General features: G+C 43.3%; 1 protein-coding gene across 1 annotated transcript in view; it reads right to left on the reverse strand.

The window, feature by feature from the left end:
* The window catches only part of SLC9A2 (solute carrier family 9 member A2), an 88,518-nt gene that overhangs the window by 27,471 nt on the left and 39,279 nt on the right, over positions 1-21,768 (reverse strand). The window contains exons 3-5 of the mRNA XM_014854121.3: positions 20,813-21,063; positions 4,081-4,298; positions 3,396-3,598 (exon numbers count right to left, since the gene is read on the reverse strand). Coding sequence (XP_014709607.2) covers positions 3,396-3,598; positions 4,081-4,298; positions 20,813-21,063 — 672 coding nt within the window. The remainder of the gene's footprint in view (positions 1-3,395; positions 3,599-4,080; positions 4,299-20,812; positions 21,064-21,768) is intronic.

Genomic DNA, 21,768 nt, shown 5'->3' on the forward strand with positions numbered 1-21,768 from the left:
GACTGTTCACGAGGTTTGCTCGCAGACTCCAAACACTGACCCCCCAAAATCTCCATCACCAAAGAGTTAACTTGATAGTTTTACAATACAAAATACAGACAATCCATGCTAAACTATTTCATTTGTTGCCTTTGCTGTTTTTAATTTGTTACATTAAAAACTTTGTTAATGTCAAATATTGATATACATGGTGTCCACTCAAAGCCGGTGTGTAGGCTTTAAATGAGGGGAATCAAAAATTCACTTATATCTTTTGGCTGAGTTATGGTTCTAAAAAACCAAAACACTATGAGTGTAACGTTCAATGAACAATAGTATATTTTTTGTAATACTTTTCTTTTCTCCTATGCTATGTTTGTTCTGATTGTAGAAATGTAATTTTATGTCTTGAATCTAACAACTAAAAAATTCGAGCTTGCGTTTGGTATATCCTCTCTTGCATTACATCTTTCTTATAAGCCATTTTTATTGTATTTTACCAATGCACGTGTACACGACCTTGGCGGTGGGGGCGGGGGGGCTTTGGTTTTGCACTGAAGACATTTGAGAAGCTCTCGTGTAGATAATAATGGCTGACACAGTCATCTCCAAGTGACCCAGTTCCTAGTCGCATTAGATTGACATGGTTCTATTTCGTATTTGATACTCATATGTGACACCTTAAGTTCTGAGAGCATGGAGAGGAGTGCAGAGCACTGACCAGGCCTTGGCAGGGCTTGTTGTGGCTCATAAGGACAGGGTAGCCTAGGAAGAGGTGCTGAGTCACTCACCCCTGCCTGACTTTCCCTCTTAAGCACAGTGCCCTAGGACGCTCCTGAGAGATTAAAATGCTCAAGGCAAAATCGATTCACTTCCCAATCTTGCCTCAGGCAAAGCACGATAGTAGCAAACTGGATGAATTGTTACAAGATCCTATAAACACTACAAAAACAAGATGAAGACAAGAAAATTTGCTTCTCCTCACACCCAGGCATCTCCCTGAGCATAAGAAGGGAACTCAAACCAACATGGGATGGTTGAACCAAAACTAGTATTTATATCTATAACAAACTGTTTTCTCTCTTTGAGCCTCAGTTTCCTTAGCTGGGGTAACACTGGTCTCTTTCTCATAGATTTGTTTTAAGGATGACATGAGATCGTGCATATAGGAAAGCCCTTGTCCGAGTGCTGACACCTGGAAGCCATCACTCATGGGAACCGGCATTTTAAAGGTATGAGGACAAACAGGAGGACGGAAAGTGGTCATTTCTAAACTTAGAGAAAGTCTCCAAAGCATCCTTCTCCAGGATTCCTTGGACAGGACCACCCATGTTCCTGGTGTTGGGAGTATAAATGAATGAACTGCTTTTTGGAGAATTGACTAGAAGGAGTGAGGAGAAGCACAATGAGTTACAAATCTGAGTACTTACCATGCACCAGGCACTCCACCAGACGCTTGACTTACAGTGAACACCAAACTAGTTTTGACTCCCTGCTCCACCTTCTACTGACTGTGTAAACTTGGGAAAAGTACTTAACCTCAGTCTCCTCATCTATGAAATGGGAACAATAACAGTGACTCCTCCTAGAGTTTCAAGCCAGAGAATTGTTAGGAGGATTAAATGACTTAACTTGAAAGGTGCTCACACCTGAGTCAGGCACTGAGCAAGCATTCCGTGACTGTTAAATTAAAAAAAAAAAACTCCTGCTTTTCCTCCTTCCTCAGTCATCCCTCGTTCTCAGTCCCCTTGGCTGCTCCCCTCTCCTCCCCCATGTCTTAAGATTGGGCTGCCCCAGAGCCCACTTCTTGGTCCTCTGTTTTGGTTTCCTCAACATGTATTTTCACTTGCTTGGCAATCCCTTCCAGTTTCATGGCCTCAAATACCAGCTGTTTGCTGAGGACTGAGCTCCTTCCCGACCTCCAGACTCACAGACCCTGTCTTTTCATCACCTCCCGCTGTGGGTGTAACAGCCACCCCTAACCCAGTGTGCTCAAACTGAGCCACCCATCTCCTGCTCCCATCTCCTCCACCCACAGCCTCCCCCTTCTCACTGGAGGGCAAGTCCATCGTTCCAGCTGCTCAGACCAAAAGCCCTGGAGTCCTCCGTGACCCCTCCTTCCCTCACACCCGACGTGCAGCCCATTGGGGAATCCTGCAGGCTCCCCCTCAGAATGTATTCGAGGCTCTCACCCTCTCTACTGCCACCACCTGGTCTTGCCTGATGACTGCATCGACCCCACACTGCTTTCCACTTCTCCCCCTTCCTCTTAACAGACTCTTCTCACAGTGGCCAGGGTGATCCTTTTACGAAGTAAGTCAAAACACATCACGCTTCTGCACCAATCCTTCTGATGGCTTCCATTTCACTTAGAGAAGAGCCAAAGTCCTGCCACCAGCCTGCATACCCCACAGGACCAAGGACTCTAGAGTATCCCTCACCTCACCCCTCCCGCCCCTCCAGCCACACCAGCCAAGCACGCACTGCCTTCACACTTGGGCCCTTTCCTCCTATTTGCCTGGAATGGATTTTGGCTTAGCTAATTCCGTCACCTCCCACAAGCCTTTGCTCAAATGTCATTTTTTCATTGTTGTCTTCCATGACAACTCTATTTACACTTGTAACCCCCTCTCACTACTCCACCCTCACCATGCCTGAGCCCCCACCCCTTACTGTACAGCACCGTTCACCCCTACCATATGCTATCATTTACTTACTTATTATGTTTACTGTCTGGCGTCTGCCTTCCCCCCTGAGATGTGAGCTTTGCAGGAACGGGGTTACTTCTGTGTTTTGGATCCTAAGCTCCCAGAGCCCTGTCTGGCGCACAGCAGGAGTCCAATACATATTTACTAAATCAATATCTGCAAAATGGAATCTCCTAAGGGCTGGCTTATTAACTTAAAGAGATCGATTAACCTGCAAAGTCGGGATCCTGACACAGACCCACGTTCTTCCTACCACACTTTCTGCCTCCCAATATTAAACTTGTATTCACTCATCCCACCGTGCCAAGGCACACACTGCTAAGCATCCATTCATGTCAATGAGCTGTTGGAAGGTCATCACACAACTAGCATCTAATGAGTACATTCACTAGGTCAGAGAGTAGGACAAATGACAAGGATTAGCAATCACAGTTTGTAAGTTTCCGGTGCTAAGCTTAGATCACTTAGCTGAGTTTCCTTAAATAATAATTCCTCTATGTAGGTCAGGTGGCCAAATTGGACCCTCTTAGGCCCCTGCACAATCTAGTGACATGAGGAAATACCATTTTCCCTAATATCATAACTACCAAAGCTTCAACACACCTTTGCGATGCTGCATCCTTTAAAAGGAATTCACTGAGATAGTCTGAAAGATCTTGTTTCCTCCTGGAAAGGGAGAGACTCTGCTGGCAGAAGACCTCTACTCACCAGGATGAAGACAGTAAAGAAAATGACTACAATCGCAGCCGTAATGAACAGCTTTTTACGAGGAAACACGGCAGCAGGAAGGAGAAACACCAGCGCAAAGCAGATGGCACCTCGCAGCCCTCCGTAGGCAATGATGAACTGATCCTTGAAGGTCAAGGGAATTGTCCGGAACCAATTAATGACCTGAGTCAAGACAAAGACACCTGAGAAGAAAAACAAAACCAAAGAGAACAGACTGTGAGGCCAGAACATGAAAACACGGAGACTCGTTCGAAATTCCTCTGTGACAGGGCAAAGTCTTTAAGAAGAGCCCCCAAGATCTTTTCCCTTCTCCCCTGCCTTACTAGTATTACCAGCCCCTGGGCCTTTGTTGTTCCAGGATAGTGGGTGAAAATGTGGAATCACAGAAGCCAAGAGAGGTTAATTTGATTTGTAGCAAAAGCATGAAGATACTCAGGGAAGGAAAGAAGACACCAGGAAGTGGGGGAGAGGAGGAGAAAGAGGAGAAGAGGAAGAACAAGTTAAGGAAGACGAGGAGGAGGAGGAGGAAGAAGGAGATCAGGAAGAAGAAGAAACAAAGAAGACGAAGAAGAGGAAGCAGCCGCAGCAAAGGGGAAGGACGAGAAGCAAGCCGCATCGTTTACTGAGCAGTGCTGAATGTTTCCTTGGGAAATAAACTTGTTACCCAGTGCTCGCCAGATCAGACAGAAGGCCAGGGTGAAGCAGACGAAGGCCCAGTTCCACTCGTGGTTCTTCCCAACGGTGGACACGCCCATGAAGATGAAGATCAGGGTCTCGCTGACACTGCTCAGCATCTTCATGAAATACTTGATGGTGGTGTAGGATTTTTGAGATACATTTTCTTCCACGTACTTATTCATAGTCATTGCACATGCAGTGATTCTGCAAGAAGGGATACAGCTTCTATTTAAACATGACAATGATCCTAATCAGAATATCAGAGTCAGCACTTAAGAGCTAAATTACGGCTCTACCCTCTGTCCAGGATTACAACATGATTGATTGATTTTTTACAAGCGAATGTCATTTGCATCCTTAGAAACCCTACTATTTCTGGAGTTCTTCATCAATACCATGGCTTAAACTATTCAAGTAGTTCCACCCAGAACTAGAGAGCAGGCTCCACCCAGCTTTTTAGTCCCCCTCAGCTCTTCTTACCGCAGAGCCACATTCTCAAAAATCTGTGGACATTGGCACCATCAGCTATGCTCTCAGCAACACAAATAAAACAAATACATAATAATTTTAAAACCCATTATCTGCCTATGAAACCACTTCCATATTCTCTATTCCTCTATCGCCTAAAATGCCAAGCTATTGCCTAAAATCTTAAACTTCAAACTGTGGTGGCGCTGGACTTCTCCTCCCTGCCACGTCTCCTCAGTGTCCCCCCTCCATCACCGTCTAATTGGTCACCAATTGTTTTTGATCCCTCACCTCGAATATCTTGGACCCACTCACTCTTTTTTTATCCCAATGCCTTAGTTCTGGGTATCATTTCTATAGTATCTACTTCTGGGAAATTCAAAATGAATTGGGAGGCTCTGAGAACTCCTAAAGGAAAGAAACTCTCTTGCTTGTTTTCCCCAGTGTTTCCCAAACTCTGGAACCACAGAGCTCTCGCTTTCCCCTCCCATGAGATCTACTGTAATACAGCACCTGTGCACACTCTGTGAAGGAAGGGCTCTAAGATCAAGTCCACACTCTGAAGTTGGACACCTGAAGCACTTCACACTCTTCCCTCAGTGGATAATCCAGCTTCACATCCTACCCTCTCTTCAGCCCGCACACACCATGTGCCTCGACTGTCTGTAATGGCCCAAACGTGCCCTGCTCTTTGCTTTCTTCCTGCCTCATTGCACACAGACACTCCTCTCTGTCTGGAATGCTACCCTTGACCAACTCAAATGCCACCCACAGAGGGAAATTTAGTATGAGCTGGGTGATAGCTCATACTAGGTTCCACTAAAAGAGACACAGTTACTGTAAGGTACCAAAAGGACTTCATTATCAGAAGGTGCTATAGGATGACACAGAAAGACAGAATGCGAGTGAGCCTCATGCCCTCCACTGAGTGACAACCATGCCATAAACCAAGTATAGGTCACCATCTAGGAACTCTTCCACATTCTCATCAGGCTAGGACTACAATGTTTCTGAGAGCACTCCTCCTGCTGCCTCCAACCACTAAGGGTGGCTGCAGGTAAGGCAGTCTCAGGGTAAAGAAGACTACCTTACCCTGAGATTCCTGATGTTTCACGAAAACCCCCTACTGTGAGCACAAGGATAGGCAGAAGAATGCAACCTAAAGGCTCCCTGAGTTAAGGTCTAAACAGGTAACCAGGAACACATTTGACCACCATGAATAGACCTATTCCTTACATAGAAAATGTGTATATTTATTTTTGTGCCCCTATTAAAACAAAATTAAAATCTCACCAACCCAAGGACCATGCATTTAGCCACAATGTCACTGTCCCCAGAATGAGCGGGTATTTCCTTTAGATTTATATAAGAATGCATAATTCATGTGGTTCCCAAAAGAAAGAGTGCCTTATTAAATGGGCTAATACAATTCAGCAGCCACAAGCACACAGCAAAGCCTTTGAATAGCTGAGGGCGGAGGCAGTAACAGTCAACGTTTACAGCACCTCTACTCTGTGCATGTACTGTGCAAACACTTTGCGTGGATTATGTCAGTTCAACCTCATAACAAGCCTCTGAGGCAGGCTCTGCTACCCTTCCATTTTACAGACGAGAGAACAAAGGCAGACAGGGGTCCACTCACTCAAGATGACAGTGCTCATAAATGATGGCGCCAGGATTTTAACCCAGGCAATCTGACTCAAAGCCAGCACTGTTGAGGACTTAAACCTTGCCCTTCCCAAACTCTCAGTGAACCCGATTATCTCTGGCGAGAGAGAGGTCTTAATCCCCTGCCAAGCCCTTTCTCCAGCACAAGCCTGTTTGTATGAGTTTCCTTCAGCTTCTGTAAGAAATTAGCAAGAACTGAGTGGTTTACAACAACACAAATTTATCATCGTACACTTTCAGAGGTCAGAAATTCAAAATCACTTTCACTTTCTTCTTGATTTGGGGCTAAAATCAAGGTGCTAATAGGGTTGTATTCCTTCTGGAGGCTCTGGGGAGAACCTGTTCCTTGCCTTTTCTAGTTTCTCGAGGCTGCTTACATTTCTTGGCTCGTGCTCGCATCATGCCAATCTCTGCCTCCCTGGCCACATCTCCTTCTCTGACTCTGCCTCCCTCTCCAGAGGATCCTTGTGATTTCATCAAGCCCACCTGGATGACCCTGCCACCTCCCCTCTCAAGACCCTAACTTAACGACCCTGGCTACATCCCTTTTATCATGTAAGGGAACAGATTTGCAGGTTCTGGGGATTGGGATCTTTGAGGGCCATTATTCAGCCAACCACACTGGTGCTGGCATTTATCTCCCTTGTGTGGTGGCCACAACCAAGTGCTTGTCCCCAAATGATTGTGGCCAGAGCTGCTCACATGTGCTTGGTGACAGAAGCTAGTGGGAGCTCTGTCACACTGATTTGACATGAAATAGTGGCATCTCCACTAGCAGGCACTAGAGCTGGGGAGAACAGAGTGGAGAGTGGCATTGCTCTGAGCGAGCCCACACAGGCCATCTCGCCAGCCCCCACCTGAATGGAAACCGTTCATTAACTACATTTCTGAACATCTTCATCTTTTATATTTTGGTTTAATTTTTCTTTAACCAGTCTTTACAAAGTAAGATTTGCACAATACAAAGCACTGAGGGCAAAAGCCAGATTAAACTGATTAAGAATCTGAACTATAATAAGTTTTATAAAGAAAAGACATATACACGGTAACACAAACTAATGAGCCTTTCTTAAATGGTGCCAAGTTGAAAATCTGTAACAAAAACAATTTATAATAGCCATATTACTTCCTGAAATTCTCTAATCCTATGGAAAAGATGCTCAAAAATCTTTTTATTATAAAGCATTAAAGCTTTGAGACAAATGTGGAGAATGGCAAACACCATGGTACCCTCCACCCAGCTTTTTCCAATCACTTTTATTTTTTAAAATAAAACAAATATAGAGGTGAAATCCCTACATTTCTCATATGAATCTATTTCCCTCTCTCCCTCTTGGCTTTGGATTTTTTGGTTTATCAACCAAAGAAGTGATTTTTAAAAGGTTGGAGAGTATCATTTTTGTGAACATGCCAAACATTTCCCCCTGAGACAGTGTTCACTTCAGTCACCGGGTGAGATGCAAAGCATACAGGCAAAAAGCCATCTTCCATTCGCCACATGAGCCATTTAACAAAAATTTCTATTCAGAAATGACTGAAAAATATAGCTTTGGTGTGGGAACAAAAACTAAATGAATTTTACATGAATGTCTACGGGATCAATTTCTGTTGCTTTGTATCCGAAACACGACCCCAGGAGTGATTGCTCGCAGCTTCGGGCGGGCCCTGCGCTGTAACGGAAGGCATTTCCTACCAGCACATGTGAGATACCTGAGGGAAGAGCGCCCTCGGTGGGTACGGGAGGCCCCGGCGCCTGGCAGGGCCCCGTTTAGGAAGTGAGAGCATGACTGTGACATTGATGTACCCTACGGGCTGGGGACAGATGTTCCAAATGTCCCATTGTCCCGTTCTGATCTGTCCTGTACAGTTTAACACATGTGGCCTCTCAAGCAAAAGCCAGGAGGTGTTTTCATTGCAAAGAGGTATTTTGCTGTGTGACTCTGACCTGAAGGCAAGGCACCTCACTTCAACAACATCACAAGTTCACAAAACTAGAAAGGCGCTAGTCTCCCTCCGATTAGGGAGGTGCACACCTGTCAGGAATTGAGAAGGACAAAACCTTCTCTGTTCCCTTCGTAGATCATGACTACATCTGACGGTCTTAACTATCACCATAAATTTGAGTCTCCTTCAGTTTCCTAAAAGAAGCACAAGAAACTTACAGAGCTGGGGAATGGTGCAGGCTGGTGCCTGACTGTCCTCAGCCTCCCTGGATTTGGAGTATGTGGCCAGGAGGGTCCTTGGGTACGAGGCCACATCCCATCACAGCAGCACTGCACATTACAGAGAGGTGAGCTTTCTTCCTCCATCATCATGCAAACAAATGAAGATTTCACGCCTGATGTCCACAGCCTCTCATCCTCATTCTAAACATCAATATGATAATACCCAACGAAAACAATAACCTAAATAGACTCATTACATTTTAGAAGATTCTAGTTGAATTTCTTAATTCTAAAGTTCCTTCCAACATAAAACTATCAGCCTTTAGTAGTCTCAGTGTGACCTTACTTTTATTAGTTTGTGTCATTGAATCATCTTTTTTTCTCCCTTTCCATGCATGTCTCTCTTCCCTAATCATCATATTCAGTTAATATGACTGGGAATAACAATTTAATAGCAACCAACATTTTCTTAGCATCTACTCTGGGTCAAGTTCTGTGCTAGGATCTAGGAAGATGCAAGCAAATAAAATGCAGCTTCTTATTTCAAGAGTTCACAGTCTAAGAGGAGAAAGAGTCACGAAGAGATCATTGTAACACAACTCTGCAAGTGCTCTAAACGGGGAATGAAAACGATGCTTTGGGAGTGCAAGAAAGGGAATCACTACTTCTGCCACAAAAAAAGGGGCCTTTTGAGCAAAATCTTTATGGATAAGTGAAGAGCTCACCATGCAGGAAGAAGAAGAGGGAAGTAAGTCAAGGAAAAGAAGAGCCATGTGCAAAGGCATGAAAGAAATAAACAGGATGGCACATTCAGGCAATGGCAGAATGATTCTGTTAGCTGGAGAGAAGGGAATGATAATGTTAAGAGATGAGGACAAAAGAAGTTAGGGGCCAGATAATGACAAATGACACTGTTGTATGTTATGCTTAGGAGGTTAAATTTTATTCTATAGGCTAGAGGGAAAAATGAGAGATTATATCTTTGATCATATATAGTTAATATCTATTTCCCCAGCCCGACTGGAAGCTTCATGAGGAAAACAAAAAAGTGTCATCAATGCTTAGCATAGTGTCTGGAAGGTCATTAATGTGTTTTGAATCAATGACATGGTGAACTGTTAACAGGAATAGTGGGGGTATGGACAGATCTGTGTTTTAGAAAGAGAACTCTGAAGGACACGTGGTAGATAGATTTGGAGAGACATGAACCTAGAGGTCGGAGCAAATTTGTTTCCCGCAATAGTTTGTCATTTTGTTTTCAAAATCCATTGCAGCATCTGACCCATATAACATTCCAAAACACGTCCGTATTAGGTGCTAGGTTCCATTCCAGGGGACCACATAGAGGTACCATACATATAGAATTCACTGGTGCATTCTGCTTTGTTATTATCTTGCCTCACGTTATATTTTAACATAAATGTACAGTGATTATCATCAATTTAGAGATGGAGAAGCTAAAGCACTATAATTAGTGGTTTTTACATTCGTCAGCACTTGATGTTTTCTTCATCATTATGTTACCCTAAATTCAGCACAGAAAACATTCAGCCCAGCTAATACTATCTCAACAGAATCTTAAGGGGGAAAAACAGTTCTACTTAGATGATCTGTCATCTGACTATTTTGTGAATAGAAAATGCCAACAAATACTTTTTTCTAGAGTACTCCATGGCTGCGTTCTGGCTGTCAATGAAGCCTGCCTTCTATGGATGCTCATTTCCTTTCCATCAGGATGTATGCTGTGAGAGGAGAGGGGCTAGCATTCACCCAAGCTTAGCACGGCTCCCTGCATACAGTGGCACCGAGCATGTTGAACGAATGCTGGCTGAGTCTGGGTTAATGAAGACCCAAAGCCCTTCATCCAGACGGTCATGCTCTCTAGAACCAAAAAGACGAGGTATGCACAGAGAAGGCAGTGGTGAAGGCAGATGTCTGGTTGTGAAGATGAAAAATATATCCATCCTGTCCGTGTTTACATACCTATGTGAAGCCATGCCTCTATTAATTCAGTTTATAAATACAAGTGTTTTTATCTTTTTAAAGAGTGGTCAATTTAATCTCTAATCCCACGTTAAGAGACTTTTTCTGTAATCTGAACTGCTTAGAATTAAACTTAAACTGATAGAAAGAATGTTGTAAAATTCTTTCACTTTCATTCATTCATTGCAGGAAAATACAGCCCAAATACTAGTTGTATATTCTCAATAAAGACTTTGCCCAATATGAAAGCATCTTCCACTAATCAGCGTCAAGCCCTAGCAAGGACAAAGAACAATTAAAAAGCTTTCTCTGTGCTGATTAAAGCCAGGTCTTGTGGTGACTCAGGGTACACTGCGTGTTCTCAGAATAAAGTACTCATTCATGTGAGGTAAATTAATTATTCCAGGGGATGAATTTACCATATAACGGATTGCCTCTTCCCAGAAACCTGACAATCAAAAGAGTAAGTTTGACATATGAGAAAATGGAAACGAAACTGTTTTTCAAAGGAGGATCCACGCATAAAAACCGAACAACTTTTCTTAAGATATCAAAAATGAAATAAAGTAAATTCAAATTATTATAGATGCTTGATTATTCATGTGGTCTTGCCCATTCATGGATTTTCCACATCTTTTGGTTTGTTCTCCTTATAAGCTTTCAATTCAATTCAACTACTCTTTATAGATCACGTACTGGCACCTAAAGCAGTCACGGTTTTGTGGAGAGACCACATAAAGGATCAAAATTCACTGTCAAAAGTGCAATGAAATGCAAGGCACTAAGGGACCCATGGAGCCCACTGACTCTAGTTGGGGAGTGTTGACAAAGGCCCCAGAGGCAGAAACACCAGACCAAGATCATGACGATGGAATTAACGTTTTCCAGCTGGAGAACTCCTTGTGCTGGGGGTGGGCTTCGGGAGGGACCTGGGTATGAGAAACGGCCATGAGACAACACTACGCTGAAGAATGTCCAGCGTATTTTCAGGACTCGACATGAGCACAGGCAACATCAGTAAGAGTCGCTGCATTCCAGAAGTTCTTACTGCTCCCAGCACGAATATCAGAGCAGTATTTTTAAGGGTAAGGCTTGTGAACTACATAATTATGAGAAATCCTCGGAAAAACACAAATGCCTGCACCCTATCTCAGACCTATGGAATCAGAATCTCTGGTGGGGACCTGGGATTCTGTATATGGGACAACCCTTCCAGGTGATTCCTAAATACATTGAGTTTGAGGAAAGCAAGTGGGAGTACAGGCAGAAGGTTCAGAGGAGGAAGAATGAATGAGAAAAAGAGCTGAAACTTTAATCATTTTATTCACAACTTTATTGGAGAGTGAAAATAAGGACTAATGTGAAATTTGAGGACTCTGGTGGGTTTCACTACATTTTGCCGGCTATTCACCTGCCCTTCTCTCCCTCTTGAGACATTACTCAGTTCTGGCTGTAGGCTCCCATCTCCTCTTGCCTAGACTAGCATGCAGGTGCCTTCACACATCCGTTTTTCCTGCCCGAGTCTCCACCGAGGCCCCTTGTCCCTGCTGCCAGCAGCTCTTCCCTACCCTCCAGCCCGGACAGCGACCCCTCAGCCCTGGGGCGTCCAGTGAGCCCGAGGCCAGGACCTCCAGCTTTTACCCTAGAGTAAATATTTTTCACCCCAGAGTAAACTATTAAAATATCATCCTTTTTATGTGTGATGGTGTAAAAAGGTTTCAGAAGCACACTAATCACGTATTCACCACAAAACAGAAATGAATTGTGTCACCTCTCGGCTTACAGTGTCCAAAGGCTCCTGACTGCCTACAGAACCAAACAGGTCAAGACTAGGCAGCTGCTGTTCTCACCACCCTAGAGCTCAGTTCCTTGGATGGAGCAGAGCATTTCTTCTTGGAGCTACACTTCTTCTACCCAGAATGCCCTTGTCTTCATCATTGAGGCTTCAACTCAGGCCTCACCAGTCCCACCCCCATATACTTTACTATAAAGGACTGAGTTTTCCTTGGTAACTTGCAGTCAAGACAGATTGGGACGGCAGTCTCACTCCAGTGAGCCTAAGTTCACTGCCTTCTGGTAACAGACCCTACTTCTCATACCACAGGGCTGGTCATGTGACACAGTCTGAGCCAATCACAGTTCTCCAAATACCTGGACCAATCACAGTCCTTCCTTTGACTCTTCTTTCAACAACAGCTGGCAGAGTGGATTTCTCTTTATAGCAACAAGGTTACAGAGATATAAACCCCAATTTGCCTGTGACCTTTGTTTGATGTTTTAGAGATGGCTGGCCTAAGGAAGTCATCACACGGAGGAAGACAAAGTTGAGAGAGAAAGATGATCCTGGTGACATGGATGCCCCTGGCCTCATCACCCCAAGGCCAAATCTACAAGTATTTATTTATATGAGCCAACAAATTCCCCTTTATAGCATAATGTGGTTTGATGTGGGCTTCCCTTACTAACACAGAGCCTCTCTCTACGCTTTAAGCTGGGCTCCTGGGTACAAGGACCCCCAGAGACTCAAGCTGTCTCAAATAATCAGAGATTAACTGTGAGAACACATGCGAAAATAGAATCTTGGCCACTTGGCCAGCTCCCCTGGTAACACTGAAAAGGTCAGACCTCAGGTTTGACTGAGGTAAGGAAAAACTGGCAGCAGAAAGAGAGAGTACACTAAGAGAACACACTATGGTATCAAGAGGAGCCGCTCACAGCCTCTTCTTGCCAAGGAAACCAACAGCGGAAGTCTCTGGGTTCATGGGAGCTGGCCTCCTCTCCTCCACAGAGACCTGCTGAGATGTACGCAAAGATCTGTTAAATCAAGGCCAAGTCGTTACAGGTTTGCCTCAGAGCACCCATCCTGTTCTCAGAAGAGCAAGCCTCGACCCCTGCAGGTGAATTCCTTGTTCGAACACCCTCACGAAAGGAATGGAAAATGGATTTTAGCCATGTGTCCAAAGGTGTCATACTCAGAAGTACTAGCCGGGTGGTGACTATACACTTCATTTCAGTATCAGTTTTCTGAAAAAAATTTCATTAAAACAGAAAAGGTCATTTTTTCTCAGCAATTATACAATATTGACATTTCTGATTTATAATCTTGTTTTACATTTAGGCCTACACATTACTAGCAAATAATTTTAGCCTTACTATTGCAACTCGCTCATACCTGAGAGTCTAAGAGAGGAAAATGCCGCTTAAGATAGTAAGCGCTGGACCAAGAGTAATCTACTGACGATTTGATCATCAAGTCATCTTCCACAATATATCTGAAGCATAGGCCATCAACAATATAATCGTTTTATATAAACACAAAGAGTAGTCAAGAAACAGTCAAAAGAGCAGTGACGACAGAACCAGTATTATTCAATTATGCCACAATCTCTGTTCTTGACATAGATCTCGGGGAATCAGTTCTTGACCCAGGAGCAAACTATTAAAGTTTTGTGTAATTTAAATTTAGCAGGCAAACACCAAATATTTTCCTGCCCAGGAATTCCCAACCCACCCCTAAAATCTACTCTATTATATACACTAACTGAGAAGATCTCTACCACAAGGAGTCCTCAAGAACAAGAAAAACAACGCTGATATTCTCTGTCTTTTAGCTAAATGTCATTCTGAGAATGTAATGAATTGATTTTGATAAGCCAGTCAAATACAGCATTTATTAGATTTATTATACACTGTATCCATGCTTCCTAGAAAATTAACTTTTCTGTTTGCTGTTTCACTTAAACTAAAAGGATTATTCCTTTAGTTCAAGCTGATAAACCCAAGAAGAGACTCAGAAACACGTTCGGAGACTGAGTAGCTTTAAAAATCTACCCACGATAATCTTCAACAATGGAATATCTAATTTTACTTAGAGGTTTCTGTTTGGTTTGGTTTGGTTTTTCGCCTCCATCAAAAATCAAGTATCTGGAGGCCGGCCCTGTGGCCCAGTGGTTAAGTTCGCGCGCTCTGCTTCGGCGGCCCAGGGTTCCACCCGTTCGGATCCTGGGTGTGCACATGGCACCGCTCATCAGGCCACACTGAGGCAGGGTCCCACATACCACAACCAGAGGCAGTCACAACTAGAATATCCAACTGTGTACTGGGGGCCTTTGGGGAGAAGGAAAAAAAAAAAAGAAGATTGGCAACAGATGTTAGCTCAGGGCCAATCTTAAAAAAAAAACCAAAAAAAAAAGAAATCAAGTATATTTTGAGACTATCTAGAATAAAGCTGCCTGGAATGACAAACCTGAGAAGCTACCACAAACCTTTGGTGAGGAAGGCCCCAAATTATATCATTTGCTCTTAAAAAGAAATCTGTAAAATGGATTCCACAAAATGAAACGCCTTCACGGTGGCATCTATTATGATAGCTATTTTAAATCTTTAGACTACTTTTTTAAGAACTACTATGAAATATTCCATATGCTGTTTCCTAATTCTTAACATACCTTAAATTACTTAATTACAAGCTAACTGAATCATATATGACTCGCGTAATTGAGAATTCACAGGCTGTATAAATTAAATTCCCCATACAGACTGCAATATAAAGGCTCTATTGGTTTTTTTCAGTTAGTCTGCAGAGCAAATACAGACAAAAACACAGGTTAAAATAATGTTTTATTTCTAAGAAGATGAGGCATGAAACTATTCTTGTTTGAACACTGAATATTACAATTTTAGTTGGTGAAAAATACAAAATACTCAAAGCCAGGGAACCTATTTTAAGGGACTTGGCTCATTATTGTAGGAGGACAACGTTTCCTCAGGGAGAGTCCCACCCCTCAGCCAGGCTGTGAAGATGTTCACATCAAAATCCCTAAATGCAGATCTTGGGGTGACATTTTTCCTTTCCTCACAGAGGCTTTGACTTCCTTGTTTTTTTTGCTGTAGCTCTGTCAGCTCTGTCACTTCCTAGAGATACGACATCAGTCTCCTCAGTCCAGGCTGAACAAGGAACTGTAGCATCCCGGTGACTGCCCTCAGGACAGCCTTGATGGGAGTGAGGCCTTTGGGAAACTCCAAGGGAAGCCCCTACTGGGAGCCAGGATGGATACCTGCCTTAGAAATTTGTTACAAGCTTTGTTGGTTACATTTTGGATCTTTGTAATAATTGATATTTTGTATAACAGAGTGCCTCTCTGTTCATTTCAGCCTATATTGTTAGAAATCAGATTATACTTTGCTTATTTAGAATCAGTTTCTGTCCATCTCTACACTAAAAAACGTGAGACTGTTCTAAGTTCTGAAGTGCTATGGAGAATCACTGCTCAGGGAGGAGGACGGTGGAAGGAGATGTCTGTTGGTGCGTAAGCATGGAAGCCTCATGGTACCCGGACTTGGGCCTGTGCTTAGAGCATGCTCCATCCATTCTCTACCTGACATGCTTCAAGAGTTCCAGCTGTCCTGCCTGGAGGCCAATAGCTACTTTGAAGTGCTGCCTGCAGGATTAAGCCAATTCTTATGCAAGTGACTCAGTCCTTAATGGCCATTTCCTCTAAAAATTTTGTATGTGTGCCAGGGAGCGTGTGGGGGGGTGCTGTGAATTTGAGGTTTAAAGTTCAAACTGGAAATAAGCTGATGTGGTCTGCTTGCTCTCTGTTTAAACAGGTTTTAAGACCAACTGGATCTACAGGTGGCCAGGCCAGAGAGTGTGTGATACCTGATGATTTGTGTGCAGACAAGCATTCATCCAGCTTGTTTATCCAGATTGTTTTGTTAAAGCTCCAGGTCACATTCTCACACTAAGAAGCACGTTAGCAAAAATTAATAGAAAACCTGTCTTACGCTCAAAAGAAACAACCAAACATGATGCTTTGTGTAATGTGTTATCAATGTCCTGCACTGTTACGTGCTCATTTTTCTCAGTCTTTTGAGAAGACTAGTAACCATGGACTAACCATTGTGGCACATAGGGTTATGATTGCTATGATTACATCTTGAAGAGATGGTCTCCTCAATGCTACACATGCTGGGCACACCAAAGGGAACCAGGATAGACGCTACGAGATGACAAACGAAGGCACGCGTGGCTACTTTGCTCAAAGTTTTAAATAGATGGCAATTAGCAACTCATACAAGGAAAAACAGGAGGAGAGAGAACACGATCTTCACATCTTCGGCAGTGACTGCCTCAGTCCGGCTAGCTTGGTCTGCTCCCAGACTTCATTCCTGAGACTATTGTTCTGGAAATTCCTGTGGAAGTCTCATTTTAAAAATTTCATTGAAATGTGCTCGGTTTTATTTCTAATGTGGACACTGAGACATATCCTGGACTGGCCTGACAACTGGAGACACAGGTACAAGTCCCACTTTCCACCGAGTAGCCCTACGGCCATGTTTTTTGCCCGTCTGGGCCTCAATTTACTCATTCATGAGATGAGGCTAATAACGACCATCTCCTACTTTCTTTGTAATAATGCTGCTAGAATAATTGACACAGCAAACAGAAAATTCTGAAGTACGCTTGAGGGAAGAGAGACTAGGAATTATTAATCCATGAAAACAAAACTAAGAACCATTGGGTGCCAACTGTCCCGTCTGAAGCAAGAGTTGGCCAGGTTTTGAAGTTCCTGGAGCACGTCAAAGAGAAACAGCATCTGCTCGGCAGGCTGCAAGCTGCTGTGGAGACCAAGCACCCCACTTTTGGAGACAGTGTGTTTTCAACGTCCCACTGACTGGAGCATGGGGCACTGTGTGGCATAAGGTGGGGCCCAGAAGGTGCCTGATGTCCACAGGGGGCAACAAAGCCCCCTATCAGTTCGGTTCTGTGTGGGTCTGCTTTAGGAATCATCTTAGGCATCTACTAGTGTCCTTGGGGACAGAAAGAGGGCAACGGGGAACCATTAGTGCTTTATCTCTGAGCACTTTCTGAACATAAAGCCCTAAACACACGAGCCAAGACACGAATTTCTAAAATCATTAGCCACGAGCCACCTCTATGGCCTCTACTGCAGTGCTGTGATCCTTGAAGGTGTCCGGTGCTATGGAGATGTGACCTTTCTTGTTCCCTTACCTTTAGCTCTAGTGCTGTGGAAATGCACTCTGAAACACACGCACACGCACACGCTGTGCCTACCGCAATGAGTTATGCCAGGATAGAAAGGAGAAGAATATTAGAAAACAGAGAATTTCATCTCTCTTAGTGTCTGAAGATAAAACCCTCCTGAACGCACAGGAAGACATGAGCGTAAATAAGTCCTTAACATGAAATTAGGTTTTGAAGTATTAAGAGAGACCACAAAAGAGAAACCAAATCTAAGGATGCCCAGAAGTCAGCTGTCCCAGTAGCTAATAGGATAGAAGAGAAGACAGATATAACTCCAGCTCGTTTTGAGTAAGTTACTTGTCAGTGAAAATCGTATCAAACCACAATTTCATGACAAAAAATAAAAAGCAGCAATGGTAGGCTTTGTGAATGCCCGAGATACACCGCTTCCAACATCTTTCCAAAGAAATCACAACGCTGAAATCCCGCCCAGTGCTTTCCTGCCTAAAAGACGGATGGTGGTTTGAATGCAAACCCAGGTCTTCTCTTATATAGAAGAATGTTTCATTTTTAATCTAATTTTTGTGTGAACTACTTGCTCATTAAGTGATCTCATTCTAGGACAGGCTGCCCAAGAGTCTACTCGAGACAGAGTTGAAGCAGAGGGTTACAGGATCTGAAAAGCAACCAGAGGGGCTGGCCCAGTGGCGTAGTGAAGTTCATGTGCTCTGCTTTGGCAGCCTGTGGTTCATGGGTTTGGATCCTGGGCGTGGATCTACATACTGCAATCAAGTCACGCTGTGGTGGCATCCCACATACAAAAGAGAGGAGGATTGGCACAGATGTTACTCGGGGACAACCTTCCTCAAGCAAAAAAAGAAAGAAAGAAAGAAAGAAAGAAAGAAAGAAAAAGCAATCAGAAGAAGGGAGAAGAAGGAGAAATGGATGGAAGAAGGTAGTGGTGAAAGAGGGAAGATGGCACGCAAACCCCAGGTGGACCAAGCTTCACAAGTCTACAGTGTTGTACAAATTCTGAGAGATGTTTCATTCTTCCTCCCAGCTCACCAGCTGCCTAACCTCTCTGCCTGTTTCCCTTTCCAGATGGCTGCCCATTTCTCTGAAACAAACAAGGGAAACTACCGAGCATGCTCAGCACATCACATGCCTTCACTCCCATTAACCTTAAAATCTGGTTTTAAATGGCAAAAGAAAGTGAAATTAGCAATGAAGTATGACAGGAATTTCTAAACTCGGTACAATTTAAATGCAAAAGTAATTACTAGTTCTATAAAAGAGGTGCACATGGATGTGCAATTTTAATTACATCATTAACTGGATCCCCTGGACTAACATCCCAAGGTAACTACAGTAATTACAACGTGGAAGCGCATACAATGCACTTTTCAAAGAGGGCCACGCACATCTATGAGGTGTCGCACGTGGTCAGGCTTTGAATAGCATACTAATCACCCCACGTTAGAAAATGGTGTGACTTCTGACAACAAACTCACTCCACTATCAACCTGTCCCTTCATTGGCTATCATAGGATAACGGGTGTGCGTGGTAATTCCAAGTCTGAAAATGTTTAAATGTCCTGTACTGCCTTGTTACATGGTTATTTTATTATTTTAGTGCACTATGCGCAATGACAATATTAGTTTGAATGTAATGAAGGACTTTGCTGTAAAATAAACGTTCACTCTGAGGTTGGAAACAAAGGCGATATTTGTCATCCACCAACGAACCACAGCAGAGAATCACCTGCGCTATTTACCAGGAATGTGTGGCCCTATTTATCCCTGATTTCCTAATTCCCAGAGAAGCAAACCCATGGTCTTGTCCTCACAGCAGGTCGGGGACTTGATGTGGCACAAGCCTTCCCACCTCTGTGGACTCTGATCCTCAGGGACATTTCTAAGCAGAGCTGCACCAGGATTCCAACCTCATCCGACACCTCAACTATCCCCCCTACTCTGGATCTTCTCGTCCCAATTCCTGCCCTTGAGCATCAGGCAAATCGAGAAACACGTTAGATAACTGTGTGGGTGTTCTAGAACTTGTATACATGCATGCGGTTAAAATATATTCAAGATTCTTCCACTGTTGCTAGAACGCTGCTGGGAAACTAGACATGGTCTCGCCCCCTATATCCTTTTAGAGACCTTGTAAGTAGCTGATCACACACTTCCGGTGACACTGGTCACAGAACAGTGAGGAAACTGGAAGTCATACAAATGATATGAATAGCAACCAGGAAGATGCAGGACATTTCATTACTGGGTCAAACTGGATTAATATGTTGCTTTATTTAGGTTCTCTGTGAAACCAAAAACTGCACTGCCTTTAACCCACGTGTTCACTACAATGGGCTCCAGTCTCCTCGTGGAGAGGCATTTGACTCCTTCCACCACAAACCTAACCTGCGTCTGACATGAAAGGGCTTCTGGGAGGCAGAAAACAAACAGTCCCTAATCAAAGCACCACCTAAACTGGCTTACAGGAGAAAACTTTAAGAAGAACTAGCCTATGTTTACAACACTGAAACTCTACATAGGTATGGCACACCCTGGTATAGAGTCTAGCATGCATTAAGCTATAGATAAATATTTGTCAAAAGAAAAACTTCTAAAGACAGTCAGTATTTCTCACCATCCCTATGACGGTGCGACCATAATATAATAGGCTTGTTTTGAGAAGCTACAAAAATAACACACCCAACAAGCAGCCTCCTTCCGAGTGACCCTCCAGAGGCTAAACCTGGAACCAAACTCCATCGCTCTCAGCCCCCTTGCAGACCTGTCTCAGGATGTCCTTCTGAATCAGTCAGTGAATGATACACTAACCGTACCTTTAATAAATGAAGAATTTCTTGCTTTAGATATTTCTGGCTTCATAATCATACCTCTTCATTTAAAAAGCTACACTACAATTACATGACTACATGTCTTATTCACTGAGCTTTGCTTTCAATGACTTAAAGCTGTTATATCAAACCAAATCTCTCATACAAAGTGAAGGTTTTCTATAAGTCCTCACATTATTCAAAGGCACACACACAAGCAATTCCAGAACTCCAGGTGCAGTCTGGGTGACAATCTTGTTGGAACAAGTTTACAGCCTCCCACATGGCCAACACTGAATGGGCACCAAACTCGGACAATTCTTGGTGCCCAACAGTTTACCGTCATATTTCACATGAGACCAAGGGGTAACTTTTAAGTAGTTTTCCATCTTAGCACCAGATCACTTTAGAATAAATTTGGCTGATACATATTTTCATTTCTTTGAAACAAAGAGTAAGGAAAACTTACTTTTAATTTTTTTTAAGAATTTAAGAAAACCTACTTTTTTTTATAACTTATTCAACTTTGACATCTTAGCTCAGAATACATGCATTCAATGAATGTCATCAAGAAGTGCTCTTAACAAAGAATTCGATACTTACGCCATGATACCCGAGAGGTGAAACATTTCGGCTGTTATATAGGACAAATAGCTGTACAAGAAGACAAAGAGCGGCTCGATCACTCGGATGTTGTGTGTGAACCGAGTCGTAAACGCCGCTATAAATCCCAGGAAGACACCAATCAACACCCCACCAATTCCCACAACAAAGAAGTTCGCGATTCCAGCAAACACGTCAATGGTCTCAATGGTCTTCATCTGGCAAAAAGACTTGAACAAGTTGTACAGGACCTGTGGGAGAAAGGCAGCACACTGTCAAGACCCCTTCCAACTTCCCCATGTCCATGGTGGCCACAGAAACATCTACCTGGCCTTCTAATAAGGATATTTCTTCTGTGTACTAAAGTGATGATCAGTGTCAATAACTGTATATTTACTTGTCTCATATTTTATATTGTCTTTAATACCTTTAAACAAAAAGCTTAGGTAAAAGTGTGCTGTCAAGAAAACTATTTCTAAGGTTGAGGGAGAGGAGACTTCAAAATTATTATACGATTTACTCCTAAAACCTTATTTTTAGATACCATCGAAAAGATTATTTTAAAAGACTTGGTTGCCATCAACACACTCTGCTTGCATTACCGATGCTTGAGAAGTCGTGTGTCACAGAGAAAGCTGGTCAGTGTTGCTGTGAATTTCGTTACCTTTCAAGGCCCTATTGTGGGGTCACACCATGAAAGGGACTCACCCATCAGTACAGGTACCCCACCTGAAGATACCCTCCTCCCAAATCACTGAGATCCTCACTCTTCACTCCCCTCCTTACCTCACCGACATATACTCCTGTCTGCTGTAACATGAGACCTGAAGGAATCTTCCTAAAGCAAAGAGACAGGAACCTGTGTTGTGTGCGTGTGTGCGCGCACATGGTGTAACTTCATCCATATTTTGTCCCTCTAAAGTAATGAGCCTACCTTGTTGCCCAGTTTTTTAAAA

This window comes from Equus asinus, chromosome 6 (genome assembly GCF_041296235.1).
Source record: "Equus asinus isolate D_3611 breed Donkey chromosome 6, EquAss-T2T_v2, whole genome shotgun sequence".
Classification (NCBI taxonomy): Eukaryota; Metazoa; Chordata; class Mammalia; order Perissodactyla; family Equidae; genus Equus; species Equus asinus.